At 45.9% G+C, this 23,904-nt stretch overlaps 1 protein-coding gene across 4 annotated transcripts; it reads left to right on the top strand.

Moving 5' to 3' along the window:
• The first annotated feature begins 988 nt into the window (after window positions 1-988).
• Window positions 989-21,483, top strand: ZNF3 (zinc finger protein 3). 4 transcript variants are annotated; one of them, XM_060173366.1, is made up of 7 exons: window positions 1,016-1,096; window positions 1,457-1,573; window positions 3,436-3,556; window positions 6,168-6,341; window positions 10,594-10,685; window positions 10,988-11,114; window positions 13,465-21,483. In XM_060173366.1, the coding sequence occupies exons 4-7, from the start codon at window positions 6,287-6,289 to the stop codon at window positions 14,532-14,534; spliced, it is 1,344 nt and encodes a 447-aa protein (XP_060029349.1). In that variant the 5' UTR covers window positions 1,016-1,096; window positions 1,457-1,573; window positions 3,436-3,556; window positions 6,168-6,286; the 3' UTR covers window positions 14,535-21,483. The 4 variants fall into 4 exon arrangements, with proteins under 4 accessions (XP_060029347.1, XP_060029350.1, XP_060029349.1 ...); XM_060173364.1 differs by lacking the exon at window positions 1,457-1,573 and having other exon boundaries at window positions 989-1,096; XM_060173367.1 differs by lacking the exons at window positions 1,457-1,573; window positions 10,594-10,685 and having other exon boundaries at window positions 989-1,096.
• Window positions 21,484-23,904: the final 2,421 nt, after the last annotated feature.

Genomic DNA, 23,904 nt, shown 5'->3' with positions numbered 1-23,904 from the left:
TAAGGATCCCGGTTCAAGCCTCCGGATCCCCACTTGCAATGGGGGGGTTCGCTTCACATGCAGTGAAGCAGGTCTGCAGGTGTCTGTCTTTCTCTCCCCCTCTCTCGATTTCTCTCTGTCCTATCCAATAACAACAACAGCAATAACAACAAGATGAGCAATAAAAAGGGAAAAAAACAGCCGCCTCCAGGAGCAGTGGATTCATAGTGCAGGCACCAAGTCCCAGAAGTAACCCCGGAGGCAAAAAGGGAAATGTGGAATCTTATGCGCATCATCAGAGAGTGTGGACTGAGTGCAGTGAAAACAGAAATTAAAGTATGAGGTCCCGGTGCAGCGTTTCCATACCTGATACCCACCCCCCCACACACAAAAAGTGAGTTGGGGTAAAATGGAAGGCAGTGCTAGAAGGTGAAAAGAAAACCTTCCTCCCTAGGAATAACCCAGAATTTCATCTTGCATAAACTGTTAAGGATTTGACACTAGCTGTTCCCCATGGGAGGATGGGAAGATGAGAGGACCCTGAAGTCTTGCTTTCATCTTTTCCTGCATTTTGTCATCTGTCCAAGTCCTGTCCTCATGTAAGCTTCCAGATGGTTAGGTAAGGTATGCTCTCTCCAGATTTTAGGGGTCTCAGTGTTGCATCTGTACATGAAACACACAGGCTGGTTTTGCTCATGTTTAAAGAAGACTGCATTTTGGAGCTCCAGACTTGCTGTGCATATGAGGTCGCGAGTTCCAGCCCCGGCACTGCATATTCTAGAATGTTATTCTGCTTCTCTCTCTTCGGACCTGGTGACCCCGAGGAGGAGCACAACCAGACGCCTGTGCCCGCCACTCCTGAGTGGACACCATGCACCTACCGCCAGGCGCCCAGTGCCTAGACACCACCGAGAAGAGCCCTTCCACTTTCCTAGAGAGAACGAGTGGGCGTGGGCGGCCCCGGAGACCCTGCGCAGGGTGAGCAGGCCCGACCCGGAAGCGAAACGGACGGCACTTCCGTTCTTTGTTCTGTCCCCCGGTGTGTAGGTCTGTGACAGGGTCCGGCGGCACCTGGTCGGTGTCCGGCCCCCCCAAATCTCCCGTCCCTGTCCCCAGGGTGAGTTCGGCCGCCCGCGGGGCTCGCCAGGGGACGGGTGGTGTCCGTGCGCGGGGTCCCCGGGGGCGAGCTTCCTCCCCCGCAGCGACCCCAGTCTCCGCTGTCCCGGGGTCACCCCGGCTCCGAGGGGGGCCCTGCGGGAGGAGAGGATGGAACGTCCAGCACGGCCACCCCTAAACTCTTGCGGCTGCAGAGGTGTCCGTCTCCTTCCAACTGCTGTTGACGGATGCTGAGCGGGGCGCTTCGGCGAGACGCCCCGGGGACCTGGGTGGTCAGAGGCGGAGGGGCTGTCAGAGCCGGGCCGGGGTGGGGGGACTCAGCCCTAAACCCCCGGCACCCAGTAAATAAAGTCTCCAACAGGGAACGACACCACTGTCCGGCTCCCGTTTTCCGCTGTCTTTGATTCTCCCTGGGAGCGAGGTGGAGCACAGACCCCGGGTGTCAACACACAGGCACAAGCCGCACAGCAAACCTCAAGTCTGTAAATAGCTGCGAGGGTGATCCCCAAGAAGAGAAACTGGTGGAGTGGGGCCATCGCTGGCTTCCAAGTTGTTGCGGCAGGACAGAAAGGATCCTGTCATTTAAGCGCTGGGCTGGGCAGTGACAGTCAACTTTTGCAGAACTGAGTTTCCACTGGAGGGTGGTGTGCAGCTAGCAAGTTAGTTAACAGGTGGTTAGGCGTTACCCCCCCCCCCACCGTCTCTCTCTCTCTCTCCTTTCTTTTGCTTCCAGGGTTATTGCTGTGGCTGCACCACGAATCCACTGCTCCTGGAGGCCATTTTTCCCCTTTTGCTGCCCTTGTTTTATCTTTGTGGTTATTGTTGTTACTGATGTCGTTGTTGTTCGATAGGACAGAGAAATGGAGAGAGGAGGGGAAGATGGGGGAGAGAAAGACCTGCAGACCTGCTTCACCACTTTTGAGGCGACTCCCTGCAGGTGGGGAGCGGGGGTCTCGAACTGGGATCCTTACCCTGGTCCTCGTGCTTTGCGCCACCTGCGCTTAACCCGCTGCGCTACCGCCCAACCCCCCCTTCTTCCTCTCCCTCTCTCAATGCATTTATTTTAATGAGATAGATACAGAGAGATAAGAAACCAGAGCCCTGCTCATCTCTGGCTTAGGTGGTGCTGGTGATTGAAGCTGGGACCTTGGATCCTTAGACATGAGAGACTTGCAAAATCATTATGCTGTCCCCCCATGCCCAACCAGGCGACTGTAACCTTGGGTGAGGGGATGACCTAGAGAACCTTCAGTTCCCTCCCTGTCAGCTCACTCCAGGAGTGCCACAAAGGCCAATCGTGGTTTTAGGCCATATTTGGTGTCTGTTAGCTTATGTTTGCTCTTTTTTTGAAATTTTTTTTTATATTTATTTATTCCCTTTTGTTGCCCCCCCTTTTTTTTATTGTTGTAGTTGTTACTGATGTCATTGTTGTTGGATAGGACAGAGAGACATGGAGAGAGGAGGGGAAGACAAAGATAAGACACCTGCAGACCTGCTTCACCGCCTGTGAAGTGACTCCCCTGCAGGTGGGGAGCCTGGGGCTTGAACCAGGATCCTTACGCTAGTCCTGGTACTTTGCTCATGTGCACTTAACCCGTTGTGCTACTGCCCGACTCCCTTTTTTTTTTTTTTTTTTTTTTTACCAGAGCACTACTTAGCTCTGGTTTATGGTGGTGCAGGGTATTGAACCAGGGACTTAAAAGCCTCAGGCATGAGAGCCTCTTTGCATAATCATTATGATGTCTAGCTCCACCCATACTGTCTCTTTAAGGCATTTTTAAACTCATTTAAGAGAGAAATCCAGAAAGCATCACTTCAGCACATGCAATGCCTAAGATCAAACTCAAGACCTCATGTTTTTGAGCTCAACACTTAATACACTGCACCACCTCCCAGCCCACTCTCTTATCTCTAAATTCTGAGACTGGAATTTTACATGGATATTTTATTCATTTAATATTTTTTTTATTGGGCTGGCAAGATAGCTCACCTGGAAGGCTGTCTGCTATACATGTGACCCCATTGCACTGGTGAAGCTGTGTTGGTGCTTTTCATCTTTTTTTTTCCCCTATAAGAAAAAGGTTGGCCTAGACTGGTGAAGCTCCAGTGACATCCTCCACCCAGAAAAAAAGAAACACACATATATAGAGAGAGATAGGAGTGAGAAGAAGGAGAAGGTCAGAGCACTCCTCAGTGCTAGCATAAGGTGGTACTAAGGATTGAACCTGTGGCCTCTGGGACTCTGGACATGCAAGTTAGTGCTGTAACAGGTTAAGCAGTCTCTCTGGTACTACATGAATGTTTTAAATTCCCTTTTCTTTTTTTCCCTTAATCATATAGCACTGGCATCAGCTGAAGCCAAAATTCCCAGGATTCTGAATAGAGGCTGCCTAATTGCCCACAGTTGCTCCTTTGACCTCCCGAGGACTAATTCCAAAGAAGGAAGAAAGAAACCTAGCAGGTACAGCCTCCATACTGCCCTTACCACCAAGGAGCAGCACTGCGGTTGGCAGCCCTGCTTGAACTTCTGTAAAAATTGCCCTTTTTCTCTTTTGTTAATTAAAAAAAATTTTTTATTATTTTAATTGGATAGAGACAGAAATTGAGAAGGGGAAGATAGATATATAGAGACCTGCAGCCCTGCTTCACCACTTATCCCTTTAAGTGGAACCAGGGGCCATAACCTAGGCCCTTGTGCATTGTAACTTGTGGACTCAACCAGATGTGCACCCACCTGGTTCCTATATTTTGCTTATTATTTATCAGATAGAGACAAACTGAAAGGGAAGGGGAAGATAGAGAGGGAGAGAGACCTGCAGCACTGCTTTAGCAATCAAGAAACTTCTCCCCTGCAGGTAGGGACTTAGGGCTTGAACCCAAGTCCTTGCACATAGTAACATGTGCACTCAACAGGGTACACCACTGCCTACACTGAAATTTTTATTAATTATTTATTATTCCCACCAGGGTTATTGCTAGGGCTTGGTGCCAGCACTATTCTGGCAGCCATTTCCACCCCTTTTTTTTTCTAATTTTTAAAAATATTTATTTTCCCTTTTGTTGTCCTTGTTGCTTTTTATTGTTGTTGTTATTGATGTCGTCATTGTTAGGACAGAGAGAAATGGAAAGAGGAGGGAAAACAGAGGGAGAAAGATAGACACCTGCAGACCTGCTTCACTGCTTGTGAAGCGACTCCCCTGCTGGTGGGAGGGGGGCTCGAACCCGGATCCTTACACCAGTCCTTGCACTTTGTGCCACGTGTACTTAACCCACTGTGCTACTGCCCAACTCCCTTTTTCCTAATTTTTAAAAATATTTTATTTATTTATTCCCTTTTGTTGCCCTTGTTGTTTTATTGTTGTTGTTATTATTGTCGTCGTTGTTGGATAGGACAGAGAGAAACGGAGAGAGGAGGGGAAGACAGAGAGGGGGAGAGAAAGAGAGACACCTGCAGACCTGCTTCACCGCCTATGAAGCAACTCCTCTGCAGGTGGGGAGCCGGGGTTCGAACCTGGATCCTTATGCAGGTCCTTGTGCTTTGCACCACCTGCGCTTAACCCGCTGCGCTACAGCCCGACTCCCCTTTCCTAATTTTTATTAGGATAAAGAGAAGTTGAGAGAGAATGGTGAGATAGATGGAGAGGGGGGCTGGGTAGTGGTGTCCTATCCAACAATGACGACAGCAATAACAACAACGATAAGCAACAAGGGCAACAAAAGGGGAAAAAAAAAAAGAAACTTCTTTAATTCTTGTGGCCCTCAGATAGTCTCACTCCAGGAAGTAGGTGATCTATAGCCTGCCTCTTTTTTTTTTTAATAGCTGTTTATTTATTCCCTTTTATTCTACTTATTGTTGTTGTTACTGCTGTAGTTGTTGGAGTAGACAGAGAGTTATGCAGAGAGGAGGGAAGACAAAGGGGGGAGAGAAAGACACCTGCAGACCTGCTTCGCCGCCTGTGAAACGACTCCCCTGCAAGTGGGGAGCCAGGAGGCTTGAACAGGGATCCTTACACTGGTCCTTGCGCTTTGCTCATGTGCGCTTAACCTGCTGCTCGGTATACTGCCCAACTCCCCAGACTGCCTCTTAAGGGCAGACCTCTTTGTGACCATGGTCCTTGTGTCTAGCCTAGGGATGTAGTCACCTGTATCATCAAGGTTGTGTCTTTACATTCTGACATTCCATGAGAACAAATTACCCAGTACCCATTTCTCAGAATGTGTCCTCTTCTCCCCTTCATGAAGCATTGTGTGACTATACATTCACCAGCATCTAAATGACTTATTCCAGGGGTCAGGTGGTGGCATGCCTGATTAGGTTCAAGCCCCTGGTCCCCCCCTACAGGGGTAAAGCTTCAGGTATGGTGAAGCAGGGCTGCAGGTATCTCTGTGTCTTTCCCCCTCCCTACCCAATTTCTCCCTGTCTCTATCCATTAATAAATAAATAATAAAAAAAGAGAAAATAGTCAAGAAAACCGTTAAAAAATAAAAATAGGGAGTTGGGCAATAGCGCAGCAGGTTAAGTGCGTGTGGCGCAAAGTGCAAGGACCTGTGTAAGGATCCCAGTTCAAGCCCCCGGCTCCCCACCTGCAGGGGAGTCGCTTCACAAATGGTGAAGCAGGTCTGCAGGGTGTCTATCTTTCTCTCCCCCTCTGTCTTCCCTATCTCTCTCCATTTCTCTCTGTCCTATCCAACAACGACAACATCAACAATAGTAATTACAACAATAAAACAAGGACAACAAAAGGGAATAAATATCAAAAACATTAAAAAAAAATAAATAAATGACTTATTCCAAGGAGTGGAGAGAGTACTCAGCAGGTAGTACTTAGCATCACTGAGTGGGAGACCCTGGAATGTATTCCTGTAACCATAGAGGAGCTCTGTAGATGGGACTGGTGCTTCGGCGTCTCTTCATTCTCTAAAGAGAGAGAGTAGGAAGATTGGACCAGGGAGGCCACTCTGGTCTCAGATGTGAGTGAGGCCCCTATGTTCCTTCCCCAGTGTCACACAAGACATTCCTCTTGCTGTTTGGCTACTAACCAAAATGCTTTTTCCTCTCTTTCTGTATCCAGGTGTTTTTGTTTTAAATTGAAACTTGAACTTTGGCATCTGCAGTGCTTGGCCATTCCCGTTCACAACTTGCTGAGTCTGCAAGTAGATCAGGAACTCCCCAGAGCTTCTAGCTCCACCCATGGAAACTCAGGCTGATCATGTATCTCAGGAACCTCAGGCCCTGCTTGAGAATGGTAAGGACTGGCTTCCTCCCTCCTTTCATTCAGTCAATTGAGAGCATATATTGAGACCTTGTCACCAAGCACTAAACTAACCACCAGAGTCTAGAGCAACACAACCTTTGCACTGGTGGGAAGGGTTGGTGGAAGTCAGTGACTAATGTGCCTCATACTAGGTTTCAGACTGGGGCTTTTTTTTTTTTTTTTTGACTCCAGGGTTATTGCTGGGTCTCAGTGCCTGCACCATGAATCCACTACTCCTGGAGGCCATTTTTTTTTCCCCTTTGTTGCCCTTGTTGTTGTGGTTATTATTGTTGTTGATGATGTCATTCGTTACTGGATAGGACAGAGAGAAATGGAGAGAGGAGGGGAAGACAGAGAAAGGGAGAGAAAGATAGACACCTGCAGACCTGCTTCATTGCCTGTGAAGCGACTCCCCTGCGGGTGGGAAGCAGGGGCCTCAAACCAGGATCCTTCTGCTGGTCCTTGTGCGCTTAACCCGCTGTGCTACCACCTGACTCCTTTTACTTAATTTTTTAAAATACTTATTGTTGCCCTTGTTTTGTTGTGGAAGTTATTGTTGTTGTTAATTGATGTCATCGTTGTTGGATAGGACAGAGAAAAATGGAGAGAGGAGGGGAAGACAGAGAGGAGGAGAGAAAGACACTTGCAGACCTGCTTCACCGCCTGTGAAGTGACTCCCCTGCAGGTGGGGAGCCAAGGCTCGAACCGGGATCCTTACGCCAGTCCTTGTGCTTGGTGCCATGTGCGCTTAACCTGCTGCACCACCGCCCGGCCCCCTACTTAATTTTTTGTTGTTATTATTATTTTCCCTTTTGTTGTCCTTGTTTTATTATTGTTGTAGTTATTGTTGATGTCATCGTTGTTGGATAGGAGAGAGGAGGGGAAGACAGGGGGAGAGAAAGACACCTGCAGACCTGCTTCACTGCTTGTGAAGCAACTCCCCTGCAGGTGGGGAGCTGGGGGCTCGAACCAGGATCCTTACATCATTCCTTGTAATTTGCGCCAGTGCACTTAACCCGCTGCACTACCGACTGACCCCAAATTTTTTTGTAATTTTTTTTTTTTTTTAACTAGAGCACTGCACAGCCCTGGCTGGTGCAGGGGACTGAACCTGGTACTTTGGAACCTCAGGCATGAGAGTCTGTTTGCATAACCATTATGCTATCTACCCTCCGCCTTTTTATAATTTTAAAAATTATCTTTATTTATTGGATAGAGATAGCCACAAATTGAAAGGGAAGGAGTGGTAGAAAGGGAGAGAGACAAAAATAAATAAAGAAAGAAAGAAAGAAAGGGAGAGAGACAGAGACACCTCCAACCCTGCTTCACCACTTGTGAAGCTTTCCCCCTGCAGATAGGGACCAGGGGCTCAAACCCAGTTCATTGCACTGTTAACATGTGCACTCAACCAAGTTTGCCACCACCCAGCCCCTTCACTTTTTTCTTTCTTTTCTTTTCTTTTTTCTTTTTATTTATATTTATTTATTTATTTATTTTACCAGAGCACTGTCTTTTGGTGGTGCAGGGGATTGAACCTAGGACTTTGGAGCCTCAGGCATGAGAGTCTATTTGCATAACCATTGTGCTATCTACCCCTGCTCTTCTATTTTAAATTATCTTTATTTACTTATTTTGGATAGCGACAGCCAGAAATTGAGAGGGAAGGGGGTGATAGGGAGAAAGAGAGACACCTGCAGCCCTGCTTCACCACTTGTGAAGCTTTCCCCTGCAGGTGTGGGCCAGGGGCTCGAACCCAGGTCCTTGCTCATTGTAACGTGTGCTCAACCAGGCAGTTTTTTCTTTGTTAAGTTTTATGAGAAAGGGGAGAGAATCAGAGTATCATCCTGGCACACACAATGCCAAGGACTGAATGGGGACCTCATGCATAAAAACCCAAGCTCTAACTACTATGCCACCTTAGTCCACTCTTATTTTACTTTCTTTTTTTTTTAAATAGTATTTCCTGTTTATTTATTCCCTTTTTGTTGCTCTTGTTTTTTTATTGTTGTAGTTATATTATTGTTGTCGTTGTTGGATAGGACAGAGAGAAATGGAGAGAGGGTGTGCAGGTCTGGTAGGAATTGGCCTGTAACCATTAATGTAAAAATAAAAGTAACTCTCTGCCCGCCAAAAAAAAAAAAGAAAAAAGAAATGGAGAGAGGAGGGTAAGATAGACACCTGCAGACCTGCTTCTCTGCCTGTGAAGCGACTCCCCTGCAGGTGGGGAGCTGGGGGCTCAAACCGGGATCCTTAAGCCGGTCCTTGCACTTTGCGCCACATGTGCTTAATGCTCTGCGCTACTGCCTGATTCCCTTATTTTACTCTTATTAGATCATACTACTGACTTTGGAACCAGTTTTAGTCCCAATAAGTATCATCCTGTTTGTTGGGAAAAACATGCAAGGATTCTTTTTCCTTCTTTTTTTTTTATACTATTAAAAAAAATTTTTTTAAATCTTTAGTGTATAGAGGAGATAGCCAGAAATTGAGAAGAAAGGGGGAGATAGGGAGAGAGACAGACACCTGTAACCTTGCTTCAGCACTCACAAAGCTTTCCCCCTGTAGGTGGGGACCAGGGTCTTTTTTTTTTTTTTAAATTTATTTATTCCCTTTTTTTGCCCTTATTGTTTTATTGTTGTAGTTTTTATTATTGTTGTTGTCGTTGTTGGGTAGGACAGAGAGAAATGGAGAAAGGAGGGGAAGACAGAGAGGGGGAGAGAAAGATAGACACCTGCAGACATGCTTCACCGCCTGTGAAGCGACTCTCCTGTAGGTGGGGAGCCAAGGCTCGAACCGGGATCCTTACGCTGGTCCTTGCACTTTGTGCCACCTGCACTTAACTGGCTCTGCTACAGTAGCCTGACTCCCGGGACCAGGGTCACATGCACTCAACCAGTTTCTTATTATTACTATGTTTTACTGCTCAGCTCTGTTTTGTGGTGGTGCTGGGATTGAACTTGAAATCTTTGGTGCCTCAGGCATGAAAGTCTTTTTGCATACCCATTATGCTATCTCCCCAGCTCTCTAAGTACTTAATTTTTTAGATAGAGTGAAAGAGACCATAGTACTAAAGCTTGCTTCATTGTGGCAGATGCCAGGCTCAAACCTGGGCCACACACATAGCAAAGTAGCACAATATTCAATATAACTACTATTGTATTTAATTAGTCCTGACATAGTTGGTATCAGGGATTGAACCTGGGACCTCAGGCATATAAGTATCTCTCTACCTTGAAGAACCTTTTTGTCTGATTGAGTGTACAGGACCTAGTATCTCTAGGGTTCTAGAGACTCTTAAGGGACATATGTGGGCGGGGGTAGATAGCATAATGGTTATGTAAAGACATTGTCATGCCTGAGGCTCCAAAGTCCCCCACACACACCACCATGGTGGTACTAGGGACTGAACCTGGGACTTCAGAGCCTCAGGCATTAGAATCTTTTGCATAACCATTATACATCAGGCTCAACCTGACGCTGTTGACTGGCTACGGAAGAAGGGCAAACGCTAGAAGAAGAAGAAGAACTGTCTCCCCAGTCCTATTTATTTTTTAGAGAGATGCAGAGAGAGAAGCACCAGAGCACTGCTCAGCTCTGGCTTATGGTTGGTGTGGGGGGATTGAGCCTGGGACTTTGGAGCCTCAGGAATGACAGGGTCTTTGCATAACCATTATTCCAGAGCTGAGAGGTGCTCTGGTCTCTCTCTTTATATCTTTCTCATTAAAGTAAATAAATAAATATAATAATTAAAAAAATTTTTTAAAAGGCGACAAATGTATAAACTTACATATTACAGAAGAAATGACTAGGGAAATAGTTCGACTGGTAGTGTATCCGATTGCATCCTGAAGTTCTCAGTTCAGTCCCCAGCACTGCATGTACTAGAGTGATAATCTGACTAATCTCTTTCCCCTCTTTTTCTCTGTCTCATGTAAAAACATGCATACTGTATATAATAAAACAAAGCTAGCAAAACATATATTAAAGGGGGGCAGGTACCACAGAAGCACCAGAGCTTCCCCACTTCCATAGCACTCCCATGTCGTGTCAGGTCTTGAGCCTGCGCACACACATGGCAAGACCTGTGCCTTACCTAGTGAGCTGCCTTACTGACCCCAGAACCTTTACTTGGAGAAGTGAACTTAGAAGTGAAAGTGGGAGTTCCAGGGCCCTGTGAATTTTCTGTAGGCCCAGAGGTGAGAGAGCTGATAAATTCACTTATGAGTGCTTGTACTGTCCTTAGCTCTTCCTTCCTCCAAAGTTCCTGTATTTTCCAACAAGGACAAGCTAGGGGATGAGATGTTGGCAGCTGCACTTCTAAAGGCCAAGTCCCAGGTGAGCTTTGGTCCCCTTTATCCTTTCTCCCTCTCCCCATTTTTGTGTGGAAACAATCTCTGTCAGGGCTCTGAACCAGATTCCCTCCACTGTGTTCATGGTCCTTTCCTATAAATAGCGGAACTGTCCAGTCTGTCGAATACTATACTCTCATCTCTCTTCCTCCACCCTCACCTCTTTGCCCAATTCTCAGACAGCCTTCACTCAAACCCAGCCTAAATGAGTTCTTTGGCATTGCCAGTCCCATCCCTCACCATGAAATTTCCTGTGAGAATTGTTTTAGGAGTTCCTGCATGTTTCAGGAGTTGGTGACCTTTGAGGATGTGGCCGTGTATTTCATCCGGAAGGAGTGGAAGCGTTTGGAGCCGGCACAGAGGAACCTCTACAGGGACGTGATGCTGGAGAACTACAGGAACGTGTTCTCTTTGGGTGAGGAGTTGTGCTTGCTCAGTAAGAATCCCTTTGGTGTGCCTGTGCTTCCTGGTTTTCTAGTGACAGTTGGTCACTTGAAAAAGATTTACCTAAGGGGTCCATATGATATCAGGAAGTTGTTTTTTTTTTTAATTGCCACCAGGGTTATCACTGGGGCTTAATATCAGCACTATGAATCCACCTCTCTTTTGCAGCCATTTTTTTTTTCTATTTTATTTGATTAGAGAGAAATTGAGAGGGGAGGGGAGAAAGACCTGCATATCTGTTTCACCACTTGTGAAGAATCCCATCTGCAGGTCAGGATTTGGGGCTTGAACCCAAGTCCTTGTGCATGGTGATATGCACGTTTAACCAGGTGCGCCACTGCCTGGCCCCCATTTCAGGAAGTTCTTACACCAGTACTAATAGGTGGTCCCATTTGCATGGAAAATTGTACTGTATAAAGAGCTTTCATATATATATATATATATATTCTTATTTATTCCCTTTTATTGCCCTTTTTTTTATTGTTGTAGTTGTTATTGGTGTTGTCATTATTAGCACAGAGAGAAATAGAGAGAGGAGGGGAAGACAGAGAGGGGAGAGAAAGACAGACACCTGCAGACCTGCTTCACTGCCTGTGAAGCGGCTCTCCTGCAGGTGGGGAGCCAGGAGCTCAAACCGGGATCCTTATACTAGTCCTTGGCGCTTTGCGCCACCTGCGCTTAACCCGCTGCACTACCGCCCGATTCCCGATTCCCTTTTTTTTTTTTTTTTTAACCAGAACACTGTTCAGTTCTGGCTTATGGTGGTGCAGGTGATTAAACCTGGGACATTGAAGTGTCAGGCATGAAGGTCTGTTTGCATAACCATTATGCTATCTACCCTCCGCCCTATAATATATATTCTTGTTGAATCCTAAAAAAAAAAAAAAAGAAAGAAAGAAAAAGAAACCAGCAACTGAGGTAGCTAGTATCACTTACTTTATTGTATTTGGTTTGATGTTGGGAATTGAACCCAGAGCCTCATATATGCAAAGCCTGTGCTCTACCACTGAACTATATCTTGAGACATCATGCACAGCAGGGGTAGATAGAATAATGGTAATGTCAAGGGACTCTCATGTCTGAGGCTCCAATGTCCCCCCTGCACCACCGTGAACCAGAGCTGAACAGTTCTCTGGCAAAAAAAAAGAAAAGACACAGAGACATGCCTAAGAGCCCAACACTTTATTCACTGAGCTGTCTCCAGGGCTGCTAGAGGTTTTTTATTTTCTAGTCAGGGGGTTTTGTTTTGTTTTGCCACAGCTCTGTCTGTGGAGCTGAGGATGGAAACTAGGACCTCTCACTAGCAAGTATTGTGTGCTAACACTGCTAGCTCCCTGGCCCTCCATCTGTTTGGTTTCTTATATTTGCTCTCCCCTTTTATTTATTTATAAGATTTTGTTTATTTATTAATGAGAAAGGAGGAGAGAAAGAACCAGACATCACTCTAGTACTTGTGCTGATGGGGATTGAACTCAGGAACTCATGCTTTATCCACTGCACCACCTCCTGGACCACTCCCCTTTTATTATTGAACTGTCCTGGCTGTTACTTCTATAATCTCTGACCTCTTTGAGGACTCTGTCACTTCCTCAAACATGTTCTTTTTTTTTTTTCCTGCTTCACTGTTTCTCCCTGATGTAATAATGACTTTTTTTTTAGATTAAAAAAATTATCATCTTTATTTGTTGGATAGAGACAGCCAGAAATTGAGAGTGAAGAGGGTGATAGAGAGGGAGAGAGACACCTGCAAGACTGCTTCACCACTTGTGAAGCTTCCCCTACAGGTCGGGACTGGGGGCCTCAAACCCAAGTCCTTGTGCATTGTAACATGTGCGCTCAACCAGGTGCGCCACTTCCCAGCCCCCTGACCTAATGACTATATATACCCAGCTTTCTTTTTTTCTTTTCTTTCTTTCTTACTTCTCTTTTGTTGCCCTTGTTATTTTATTGTTGTAGTTATTATTGTTGTCATCATTGTTGGATGGGACAGAGAGAAATGAAGAGAGAAGAGGAAGATAGAGAGAGGGAGAGAAAGACACCTGTAGACCTGCTTCACCACTTGTGAAGCAACTCCCCTGCAGGTAGGGAGCCGGGGGCTGGAACCGGAATCCTTATGCCAGTCCATGCCCAGCTTTCTATACTTCCAGCTCTTTTTGTCTTGAATTTGCTTCCTGCCTTTCCACTTTCCTGTTTCTTCTTTCCACTTCTCTTATTCTGCCTGAGCTGAGAGGCATGTATCTTTCACCCTGTAAACATTAGTCATGGGCTGTCTGTTCTCTGGTTTTGATTCAGATGCTGTCTGTTTTTTTGTGTTATGCTAGATGGTGAGGCCAGAACTGAGCACCATCAAGACATTTCAGAAGATACAGGAGCACACGGGGTACTGTTGGGAAGGCTACAAGAGGATATTTCTCAGGGTCTTAAGTTTGAAGAAGCCTATGAACGAGAAATCAGTCTCAAAAAGGAGCTAGGGAATTCCTCTGGGGATAAACTGAACAGGAAGAGAGCAGGTTTCAGTCACATGACAGTTGAAGAAAAGCTAACCCCCACAGGAGAGAAAAATGAGAAATGCAGTGCTTTGGGGAGTGGCTTCTCTGTGAGCCCCCACCTTATTTCACATCAGAAACTCCCTGTGGGAGACAGACCCCATAAATGCGATGAATGTAACAAGAGCTTTAATCGAACTTCAGACCTTATTCAGCACCAGAGAATCCACACTGGGGAGAAACCCTATGAATGTAGTGAGTGTGGGAAGGCCTTCAGCCAGAGCTCCCACCTCATCCAACATCAGCGGATCCACACTGGAGAGAAACCCTATGAATGTACTGACTGTGGGAAGACCTTTAGCTGTAGCTCAGCCCTGATTCTCCACCGGAGGATCCACACTGGGGAGAAACCGTATGAATGTAGCGAGTGTGGGAAGACCTTCAGCTGGAGCTCCACCCTCACTCACCACCAGAGAATCCACACCGGAGAGAAACCGTATGCCTGCAATGAATGTGGGAAAGCCTTCAGCCGGAGCTCCACCCTTATTCATCACCAGCGCATCCACACGGGAGAGAAGCCCTACGAATGTAACGAGTGTGGGAAGGCCTTCAGCCAGAGCTCCCACCTCTATCAGCACCAGAGAATCCACACTGGAGAGAAACCCTATGAATGTATGGAATGTGGAGGGAAGTTTACCTACAGTTCAGGCCTTATTCAGCATCAGAGGATTCACACAGGGGAGAATCCCTATGAATGTAGTGAATGTGGGAAAGCTTTTCGGTACAGCTCTGCGCTGGTGCGCCACCAGAGAATTCACACTGGAGAGAAACCTTTGAATGTAATGGGGATGAACAAAAGTTCTTTCCAAGCACCTGCTGAATTAAGTGTCGGAGAGTCTACATGAAGGAGCGCTACTACCCTGTTCTCCTTCCTTCCTCTGAGCTAAAAGAGCCTTATTCCACAAGGATGAACAATTTAGCTGTTTCTCTTCTGGTTCAAGCACTGTGAAAGAGTATGGGGAAGAATGGGCCAGTGAGCCCAGCATAGTCATCAGGCACCTAGCTGGTTTCTCCAGAGCATTATCAGCCTGGAAAAAACCACAAGACAAACAGCAGGTGGGGTGCTAGGGATAGAGGGGCGCTCTGGAGCCAGTCACCTTCCATTCTGGAAGGGAATTTGCACTAGATCACTTTCCTCACACCCTAGGAGGAGTCTTTCTTTCCAAGGTGGGGATGGAGGCACAGGAAGAATACAATTCCAAGGATCCTTCTAGAAGCAATCAGGAGTATTAGCACAATGAGGCTGTGGAATAAATGTGAAATCTATGATTTGCTAGAAAGGGGAAAGGAGGCTGTACTTGCCAACCACCATGACTAATCTGGCTTTAAGTTTTGGTTAGAAACGTGCTATCCTGTTTTAGAACTTTCTAAATTATGGGGATTTGGTGCTGAGGGATTTGTTGTTTTACAGGAACTGGGAGGAAATTTGGAGTGGTTTTCTGTCATGACTTTTTCCTTCAGGACTCTTAGAGCAGCAGGACCCAAGTTTGTAAGGACAGTCTGGCAGTTTTGTTGGAAAACCCCTTGCTCTTCCTTACTGTGGTAGGACTAAATGCAAAAATCTATTTAATTAATGAATCTAACATGAGAGATTATCAAAAGCACTTAGTTTAGACCTCTGTTGTGTCCCTCCTCTCCTCTCTCTCTTTACTCGTCCTCTTGTAATGAAAAGCAGTGTATTTCAAATCCCTAATGGCTAGACCCCTTTTTTTTTTAAAAAAAAAATTATTATTGAGAGGGATAGGAGGAGAGAAAGAACCAGATGTCACTGTGCTGCCAAGGATTGAACTCAGGACCTCATGCTTGAGAGTCCAATGCTTTATTCACTGTGCCACCTCCTGGGCCACGGCTAGACTCCTTCTAAGGAGCCCCCTCAGCCAGCTTGCCCTGCCTGCTCTCATGTGTGACACATGAAATCTGACCTCAGCAGACGCACCTTGCTGGCATCTCAGCAGCAGAGTATGAATGCAGAGCCCAGAGGAGGCCCTGGTCTGAGCCTAGTGACGGTTCCATTCTGGGTTTCGCTGGAGCTCTAGGCTTCCCAGCTGAAGGGAGACCTTTCATGTGTTTTGTTTTGTGTCCTCTCCTGTCACGTAAATGACACTATTAAACAGTATAGTTTTGCAGGAGAAATTATGTTTTTGTGCAGGGACCACATTTGTTTTCACCTTGTACCATAAACAGTGACTGTTAAGGGACTCTAAAAATTAATCTTTAAAACTATTATAGACAACCACATGGCTTTTTCTTTCAATATTCCATCATATTCCTCTAGATGCCACCAGACTTGGATCCTTTAGAAAGTCATTTTCATACTCACATGGAGAATTTTATGGGTTGCCTGTCATTCTATGTGGAGTGAGTGATACTCAAAACCAGCAACCAGGGCCAGTAAAATAGCTCACTAGAGGGCTGGCAAGATAGCTCACTTGGTGTGAGGCTAGTGTGATTGCCATATCCATGACCTAGGTTTGAGCCCAGCCGCTAATGCTCTGAGGTAAACTGACTTTTTTTTTACATTTATCTTTTTTTTTTTTTTTTTTTTTACTTTTATTTTGATAGAGAGAAACTAAGAGGAAATGGGAGACAGGGAAAGAGAGACAAACAGCAGAAACCTGCAGTAATGCTTCATCACTTATGAAGCTTTCACCCTGCAAGTGAGGACAAAGGCTTGAACCTGGGTCCTTGCTCATGGTAATACATGCACTTAATCAGATATAGCACTACCCAGACCCTATTTTTATTTTAATTTAATAATTAATGTTTTTACCTCTGGCGGTAGGGGCTGGGGAGCCAGGAACAGTGAGGGCCCAGTGACAACAAAAAAAGCTCACTTGGATAGTGTGCCTGCTTTGCCATGTGCATGACCCAGAATTGAACCTAACCGTCACTGCACTGGAGCAAGCTTCCTTGCTGTGCTATCTTTGCCTCAGTCTTTCTCTGTTTCACTATCTGTAAAAGCCCAGAGCAGTGAAACCCCAGGGATGACAAAAAAAAAAAAAAAAAAAAGTGGTCCGGGAGGTGGCACAGTGGTAAAGCTTTGGACTCTCAAGCATGAGGTCCCGAGTTCGATCCCCCGGCAGCACATGTGCCAGAGTGATGTCTGGTTCTTTCTCTCTCCTCCTACCTTTCTCATAAATAAAATAAAAATCTAAAAAAAAAAAAAAAAAAAGCCATGGGAGTCAGGTGGTAGCACAGCGGGTTAAGCGCATGTGGCGCAAAGCGCAAGGACTGGCGTAAGGATCCCGGTTTGAGCCCACCCGCAGGGAGGTCGCTTCACAGGCGGTGAAACAGGTCTGCAGGTGTCTTTCTCTTCCCCTCCTCTCCATTTCTCTCTGTCCTATCCAAAAGCGCCAACATTAATAACAACAATAATAACTACAACAATAAAACAACAAGGGCAACAAAAGGGAATAAATAAATAAATAAATATTAAAAAAAAAAACAAACAGCCAGAACTAGTTGTGGGGTCTGGCTCCCTGATGAGAACATAGTTGGGCTGTTGGGTATTTGTGGAGACGTCTAGATTTCTTGGTTTGACTGTTGGTGAGAGAGTACTATAATTATGGGAAATGCTGGAATGGAAAAAAGGAATATTTGGAACTCTGAAAAAAATCTGGCCTCAATTATTGTAGCTGACTACCTAATAAGTTAGATTTATTTTATTTTTAGTAAAGCACTACTCAGCTCTAGCTTATGGTGACGCCAGAGAATGAAGCTGGGACCTTGGAGCCTCAGGCATAAGTCTTTTGTAGAACCATTATGCTGTCAGATTTCCTTTTTATTAAATTAATATATATATACATATATATTTTACCAGAGCACCACTCAAATCTGATTTAAGTTAGTACTAGAAATTGAAGTTGCAATCTCAGAGCCTCAGGTGTGAAAGTCTTGCATAACCACTGTGCTATCTCCCAGGGCTTTTTTAACAGACCATTAGTGTCGGATTAAACCCAGGGCTTCATGCATGCAAGGCCTATGCTCTATTACTAAGCCAATGTTAATGCTTACTGATGTTTCTGAGAGAATGACAGCACCCCTCTGACATACATGCAGTCCCTGGGGTTGAACTCAGAACATCATGCTTACAAGTTCAGTCTTCTACCACTCTGTCAACTCCTGGGCTGCTGGTTTTGTTTACCAGAGTACCACTCAGTTCTTAATTATGGCAGTGCAGGAGACTGAGACTGGGAACCTCAGGCATGAGTGTTTGCATAATCATTATGCTATCTACCCCACTCCTGGACTTCTTAATTTTTTAAATTATTTAAAAAATACTTTTATGTGATCCGGGAGGTGGCACAGTGGATAAAGCACTGGATTCTCAACCATGAGGTCGATCCCTGGCAGCACATGTACCAGAGTAATATCTGGTTCTTTCTCTCCTCCAATCTTTCTCATGAATAAATAAATTCTTTAAAAATAAATACTTTTGGGGGTTGGGTGGTGGCGCAGTGGGTTAAGCGCATGTGGCGCAAAGCGCAGGAACTGGCGTAAGGATCCCGGTTCAAGCCCCCGGCTCCCCACCTGCAGGGGAGTCGCTTCACAGGCGGTGAAGCAGGTCTGCAGGTGTCTATCTTTCTCTCCCCTTCTCTGTCTTCCCCTCCTCTCTCCATTTCTCTCTGTCCTACCCAACAACGAATTGCGTCAACAAGGGCAATAATAATAACCACAAAGAAGCTACAACAAGGGCAACAAAAGGGGGGAAAAAATGGCCTCCAGGAGCAGTGGATTCATGGTGCAGGCACCGAGCCCAGCAATAACCCTGGAGGAGGAAAAAAAAAAAAAATAAATACTTTTATAGGGGGCTGGATGGTAGCGCAGCGGGTTAAGTGCACATGGCTAAAGTGCATGGACCAGTGTAAGGATCCCGGTTCAAGCCCCCAGCTCCCCACCTGCAAGGGGGATGGCTTCACAAGCAGTGAAGCAGGTCTACAGGTGTCTTTCTCTTCCCCTCTCTCTTCCCGTACTCTCTCGATTTCTCTCTGTCCTATCCAACAACAGCTATAACAACAATAACCACAAGGGCAACAAAATGGGGAAAAATAGCCTTCAGGAGCAGTGGGTTCGTAGTGCTGACACGAAGCCCCAGCGATAACCCTGGAGACAAAAAAAAAAAAACCAAAAAACCCACAAACTTTTATTATTAGAGATAGAAATTGAGAGGGAGGGAGAATAGGAAGAGAAACATCACCTGCTGCCCTGATTCACCGCTCCTGAAACTTTCTTCCTGAAAGTGGGGACCTGGGCCCTTTAATGTGATGACTTAACCGGGTATGCCACTACCTGGCCTACCTTATTTTAAATTTATTTTCCCATTTGTTGCCCTTTTTTTTTTAATCGTTGTAGTTATTGTTATCATCATCCTTAGATAGGACAGAAAAAAATGGAGAGAGGAGGGGAAGCTATCTCCCAGCCTCGATCCAGTCTCCTTAGTCATAGAACAAAGGCTTACGGGAGCCGGGAGGTAGTGCAGCAGGTTAAGCACACATAGTGCAAAGTGCAAGGATGGGGTAAGAATCCTGGTTTGAGCCCCCGCCTCTCCACCTGCAGGGGAGACGCTTTACAGGCTTCCCCTCCTCTCTCCATCTCTCTCTGTCCTATCCAACAATGACGAGATCAGTAACAACAATAACTACAATAATAAAAACAAGGGAAACAAAAGGGGGAAATAAATAAGTATTAAAAAAAAAAAAGAACAAAGACTTACTTTCCTTGAACTTCATTCTGCATAGAGCGGGACCAGATGAGATTTTTTTGCCTCCAGGGGTATTGCTGGAACTTGGTGTTGGCACTACAAATCCACTACTCTCTGGCTGTTTTTTTCCTTTTTACTTATTTATTTTTATTAGATAGGACAGAAATTGAGAGAGCAGGGAAGATAAAGAGGGAGAGAAAGATAGCTCATGAAGTGGACCCCCTGTAGGTAGGGAGCGCCCGGGGCCTCAAACCCTGGTCCTTGTGCTTTGTAATATGTGCACATAAATGGGTGCACCATGGCCTGAGAATTTTTTTTTTTTTTTTTTTTTTTTTACCAGAGCACCCATTGCTCAGCTCTGGTTTATGGTGGTGCAGGGGGTTGAATTTGGGATTTTGGAGCCTCAGGCATGAGAGTCTCTGCATAACCATTATGCTGTCTACCCCTGCTCCTGAGAATTTGTTTTAATCCTAACTATTTCTGTACCATTTCAGAAGGCTTGCTTTTTTTTTTTTCTTATAAATTTATTTTGGGTAGAGACTGAAATTGAGAGGGAAGGGGGAAGCAAAGAGGAGACACCTGCTTCACTGCTCATGAAGCTTCCTTTCTACAGGTGTAGACGGGGATTTGAAGTCAGGTCGTTGCACACAGTGTGTGTGTTCAACCAGGTGTACCACCACCTTTCTGCCCCGCCAAATGGGAATTTCTAGTCAGAGATTGTGGCTGACAAAACACTAGAAGTAGCCAGGCTAGGGGAGTTCTGACCAAACTAGCCTAACTGGACTCTTGCTGAAGACAAGCCAGGGTGACAGGCTCTCAGGCGGATGGTGGAGAGCAAGGAAACCTGAGTGAGACGGAGGATGGGGGTTCCTGTTAAACTGATTCGGAGGGCTTCTTGCTAAAACTAGATTTTATAAGGAAGGCCACTGATGGGCTGAGGCAGTTTGGTCAAGCAATAAATCTGTTGCATTAAAGGGCAAAATGTCAGCAAGGTTTCTCCACATTCCTGCTAGTAAGCTTGTTTACACATGGTGTGTCCCCATCCTGTTCCAGTTCCACTCATCCAGTCCATCAGAATCAGAGTTCAGGACTGGGAGGTGACACACCCAGTAGAGTGCCCATGATACTATGCGCAAGAACCCAGGCTGAAGGTCCCAGCTCCCAGAAGTTTCACTAGTTGTGCTGCAGGTGTCACTCTGTCTCTCCCCCCCACCACCGCCCCTTCCTCTCTCTTTTGCCTCCAGGGTTATCGATGGGTCTGGGTGCTGGCACTTAATGCATCCACTGCTCCTGGTGGCCATTTTATTGAGTAGAACATAGAGAAATTGAGAGAGAGAGACACCTGCAGATCTGCTTCACTTGTGAAACATCCCCCCTGCAGGTGGGGAGCTGAGGGCTCGAACCTAGGTCCTTGCACTTTGTACTGTGTGTGCTTCACTGGCTGTGCCACCACCAACCTCCCACCCCCCACCTCTACCTATCTCTTACTCTCCATCCAAAAGAAAAAAAAAAACCTTAAAATCAGATAAATAGGGGGCCGGGCAGTAGCGCAGTGAGTGAAGTGCACATGGCACAAAGCACAAGGACCAGCGTTAAGGATCCCAATTGGAGCCTCCGGCTCCCCACCTGTAGGGGGTCACTTCACAAGCGGTGAAGCAGGTCTGCAGGTGTCTATCTTTCTCTCCCCCTCTCTGTCTTCCCCTCCTCTCTCTCTCTCTGTCCTATCCAACAATGACAGCAATGACAACAATAACAACTATGATAAACACAAGGGGAAAAAAAGGTAAAAGTGAAAAAATAGCCTCCAGGAGCAGTGGATTCCTAGTAGTGCAGGCCCAGAGTCCCAGTGATAACCCTGAAAAAAAAAAATCAGATAAACAGCAGCACCACTCCACCAACAGGGAGCACGCCTGGGCATCGTCCATGCTGTTCCCATGAGAGGGCATGCCCCCCACCATGTGATCTATCTCCCAACCCCTTTCTTTTTTCTCTCCTCCTTTTTCCCTGCCACCAAGTGGCAGGAGGAAATGGCCATGGTGAGCAGACATGGAGCCACAGCTATAATCCTGATGGCAATAAAATAAACATTAACAGAAGACAAGACTGAGTTGTGTCCTATCTTTGTGTCTCCAGACACCACCCCAGGGCAAGGTCATGCTCTACAGACACTTCAGTTACTGTGTGGGCCCATGCAAGTGTGTCTGTACCTGTGTGACCATCCAAGGAAATGGACTAGGTTGGGGGGCCAGGCAATGGTACTGGGTGTACCTGTCTCTCTCCCTTTCTATTTCCCCTCCCCCTCTCAAAGTCTATGTCCTATTAAAATAACCTCCAGGAGCAGTGGATTCATTATGCAGGCACCAAGCCCCAGTGATAAACCTGGTAACAATTAAAAAAAAAAAAAAGGAAAAAATAAATGGACTGAATGGCTGGGGAGGTGGCATGGCAACAGAATGTGGGATGTGCAAATGTCTCGGGTTTGATTCCCAACATTGCACATGCCAGAATAAAGCTCTGATTTTCTTTTTTTTTTTTTAATATTTATTATTTATTTATTCCCTTTTGTTGCCCTTATTTTATTATAGTTATTATTATTGATGTCGTCGTTGTTGGATAGGACAGCTATAAATGGATAGAGGAGAGGGAGAGAAAGACAGACACCCGCAGACCTGTTTCACTGCCTGTGAAGTGACTCCCCTGCGGGTGGGGAGCCGGGGGCTCGAACTGGGATCCTTACGCTGGTCCTTGCACTTTGCATTGCCTGTGCTTATCCTGCTGCGCTACCGCCCGACTCCCTAAAGATTTTTAAAATATCTATTTATTTCCTTTTTGTTGCCCTTGTTTTTATTGTTGTTGTAGTTATTATTGTTGATGTCATCATTGTTGGGATAGGACAGAGAGAAATGGAGAGAGGAGGGAAAGACAGAGGGGGGAGAGACAGACACCTGCAGACCTGCTTCACCGCCTGTGAAGCGACTCCCCTGCAGGTGGGGAGCAGGGGCTCGAATCGGGATCCTTATGCCGGTCCTTGCACTTCGAACCACGTGCGCTTAGCCCACTGTGCTACCGCTCGACTCCCTCATTACTAAATTTTAGAAACAACATTTAGTTGCTCAAGCCCCCAGTCCCCAAACCTCACAAGCAGTGAAACAGTCCAGCAAGACTGTTCCCCTTCTCTCTTAATTTGTCTCTATCCAAAAAATAAAAGGGACCAGGTGGTGGCACACCTGGTTAAGTGCACATATTGTCACATGCAAGGACCCAGGTTCTAGTCCCTGTTCCCCACCAGCAGGGGGGACATTTCACGAACAATGAAGCAGGTCTGTAGGTGTCTATCTCCCCCTCCTGTCTCAATTTCTTTCTGTCCTATCAAATAAAAAAATAACAGCCACCAGGAGCAGTGGATTCATAGTGTTGACACAGAGCTTCACAAGCAGTGAAACAATCCTGGAAATACCTATCTTCCCCTTTGCTCTCAATTTCTCTCTGGGAGCACTGGATTTGTACAGCTACTGAGCCCCAGCTCACCAAATAAGGCATGTGCCTTGCCTTGTCTGTGGCCCAGATCTGAGCCCCAGTACCACATGGGAGTTGCTGTGGTATCTCTTCCTTTATCTGAATGAAAAAGCGACACAGCAGTGATGTACAAGTCCCCAAGGCGAATAAATAAATACTGCAGGCTCTAAATTTCCAACACGAGGCTGCGAGGTGGCACACCTCGTTGAGCCCACATTACACTGCGCAAGGATCAAGGTTCAAGCCCCCAGTCTCCACCTGCAGGAGGAAAGCCTCTCTCCATACATATATATATCCCACTTCCTCTCAGTTTCTGGATGTCTCTATCAAATAAATAAAAATAAATAACTAAATTCACAAACACATCTCCATTTAAAGAGACCAGGGCCTGGCCAGCATAAACCCAAGGGTCGCCTCACAGCCCAGCAAAAACTGGGCCTCTGTCCCTGAATACAAGGCTGGGATGAGAGAATATAGATGCAAGCACAGGCTTTAATGCCTTTGCAAAGACATCAAGGGATAGTTTGTGATCAGTAGAATAAAGGCCCCTAAAGACGTCATGAACTCTGGAACCTGTAAACAGGCTGCAGGTGGAATTAATTTAGGGTTGCTAATTGGTTGAGCTTAAATGAGCGAGAATATCCAACTGGTTCCAGTAAATTTAAATGACCCAGAAGCTATCAAGATAGTTATGGAAAGATTTTCATGTCAGGATGAGGAGCTAGCATAATGGTTATGCAAAAGATTCTTATGCCCAAGGCTCTGAAGTCCCAGGTTCAACTCCCAGTATCACCATAAGCCACAGCTGAACAGTACTCTGGTCTTTCTCTCTGTATCTCTCTCCCATTAAAATAAATAAAAATTATTTTAAAAAAGAAGAAAGATTTGCATACCTGAGGTTATGAGGCCCAGGTGTAACCCTTGGGCCATAAAATCAGAGCTGAGGGAGTCAGGCGGTATAAAGCGTATGTGGTGCAAAGCACAAGGACCGGCATAAG

Source organism: Erinaceus europaeus, chromosome 15 (assembly GCF_950295315.1).
Source record: "Erinaceus europaeus chromosome 15, mEriEur2.1, whole genome shotgun sequence".
In the NCBI taxonomy this organism is placed as follows: domain Eukaryota; kingdom Metazoa; phylum Chordata; class Mammalia; order Eulipotyphla; family Erinaceidae; genus Erinaceus; species Erinaceus europaeus.
Note: the sequence above shows the minus strand (reverse complement) of the source record. Positions and strands in the feature narration are given on the sequence as shown.

Excerpts from the sequence above, each read along its gene's own strand:
- ZNF3 (XM_060173364.1), top strand. The coding sequence starts at position 6,287 with ATGGAAACTCAGGCTGATCATGTATCTCAGGAACCTCAGGCCCTGCTT. Across the intron at positions 10,686-10,987 it reads TTCTAAAGGCCAAGTCCCAG|GAGTTGGTGACCTTTGAGGA; the intron begins GTGAGCTTTGGT and ends TGCATGTTTCAG. Across the intron at positions 11,115-13,464 it reads CAGGAACGTGTTCTCTTTGG|ATGGTGAGGCCAGAACTGAG; the intron begins GTGAGGAGTTGT and ends GTGTTATGCTAG.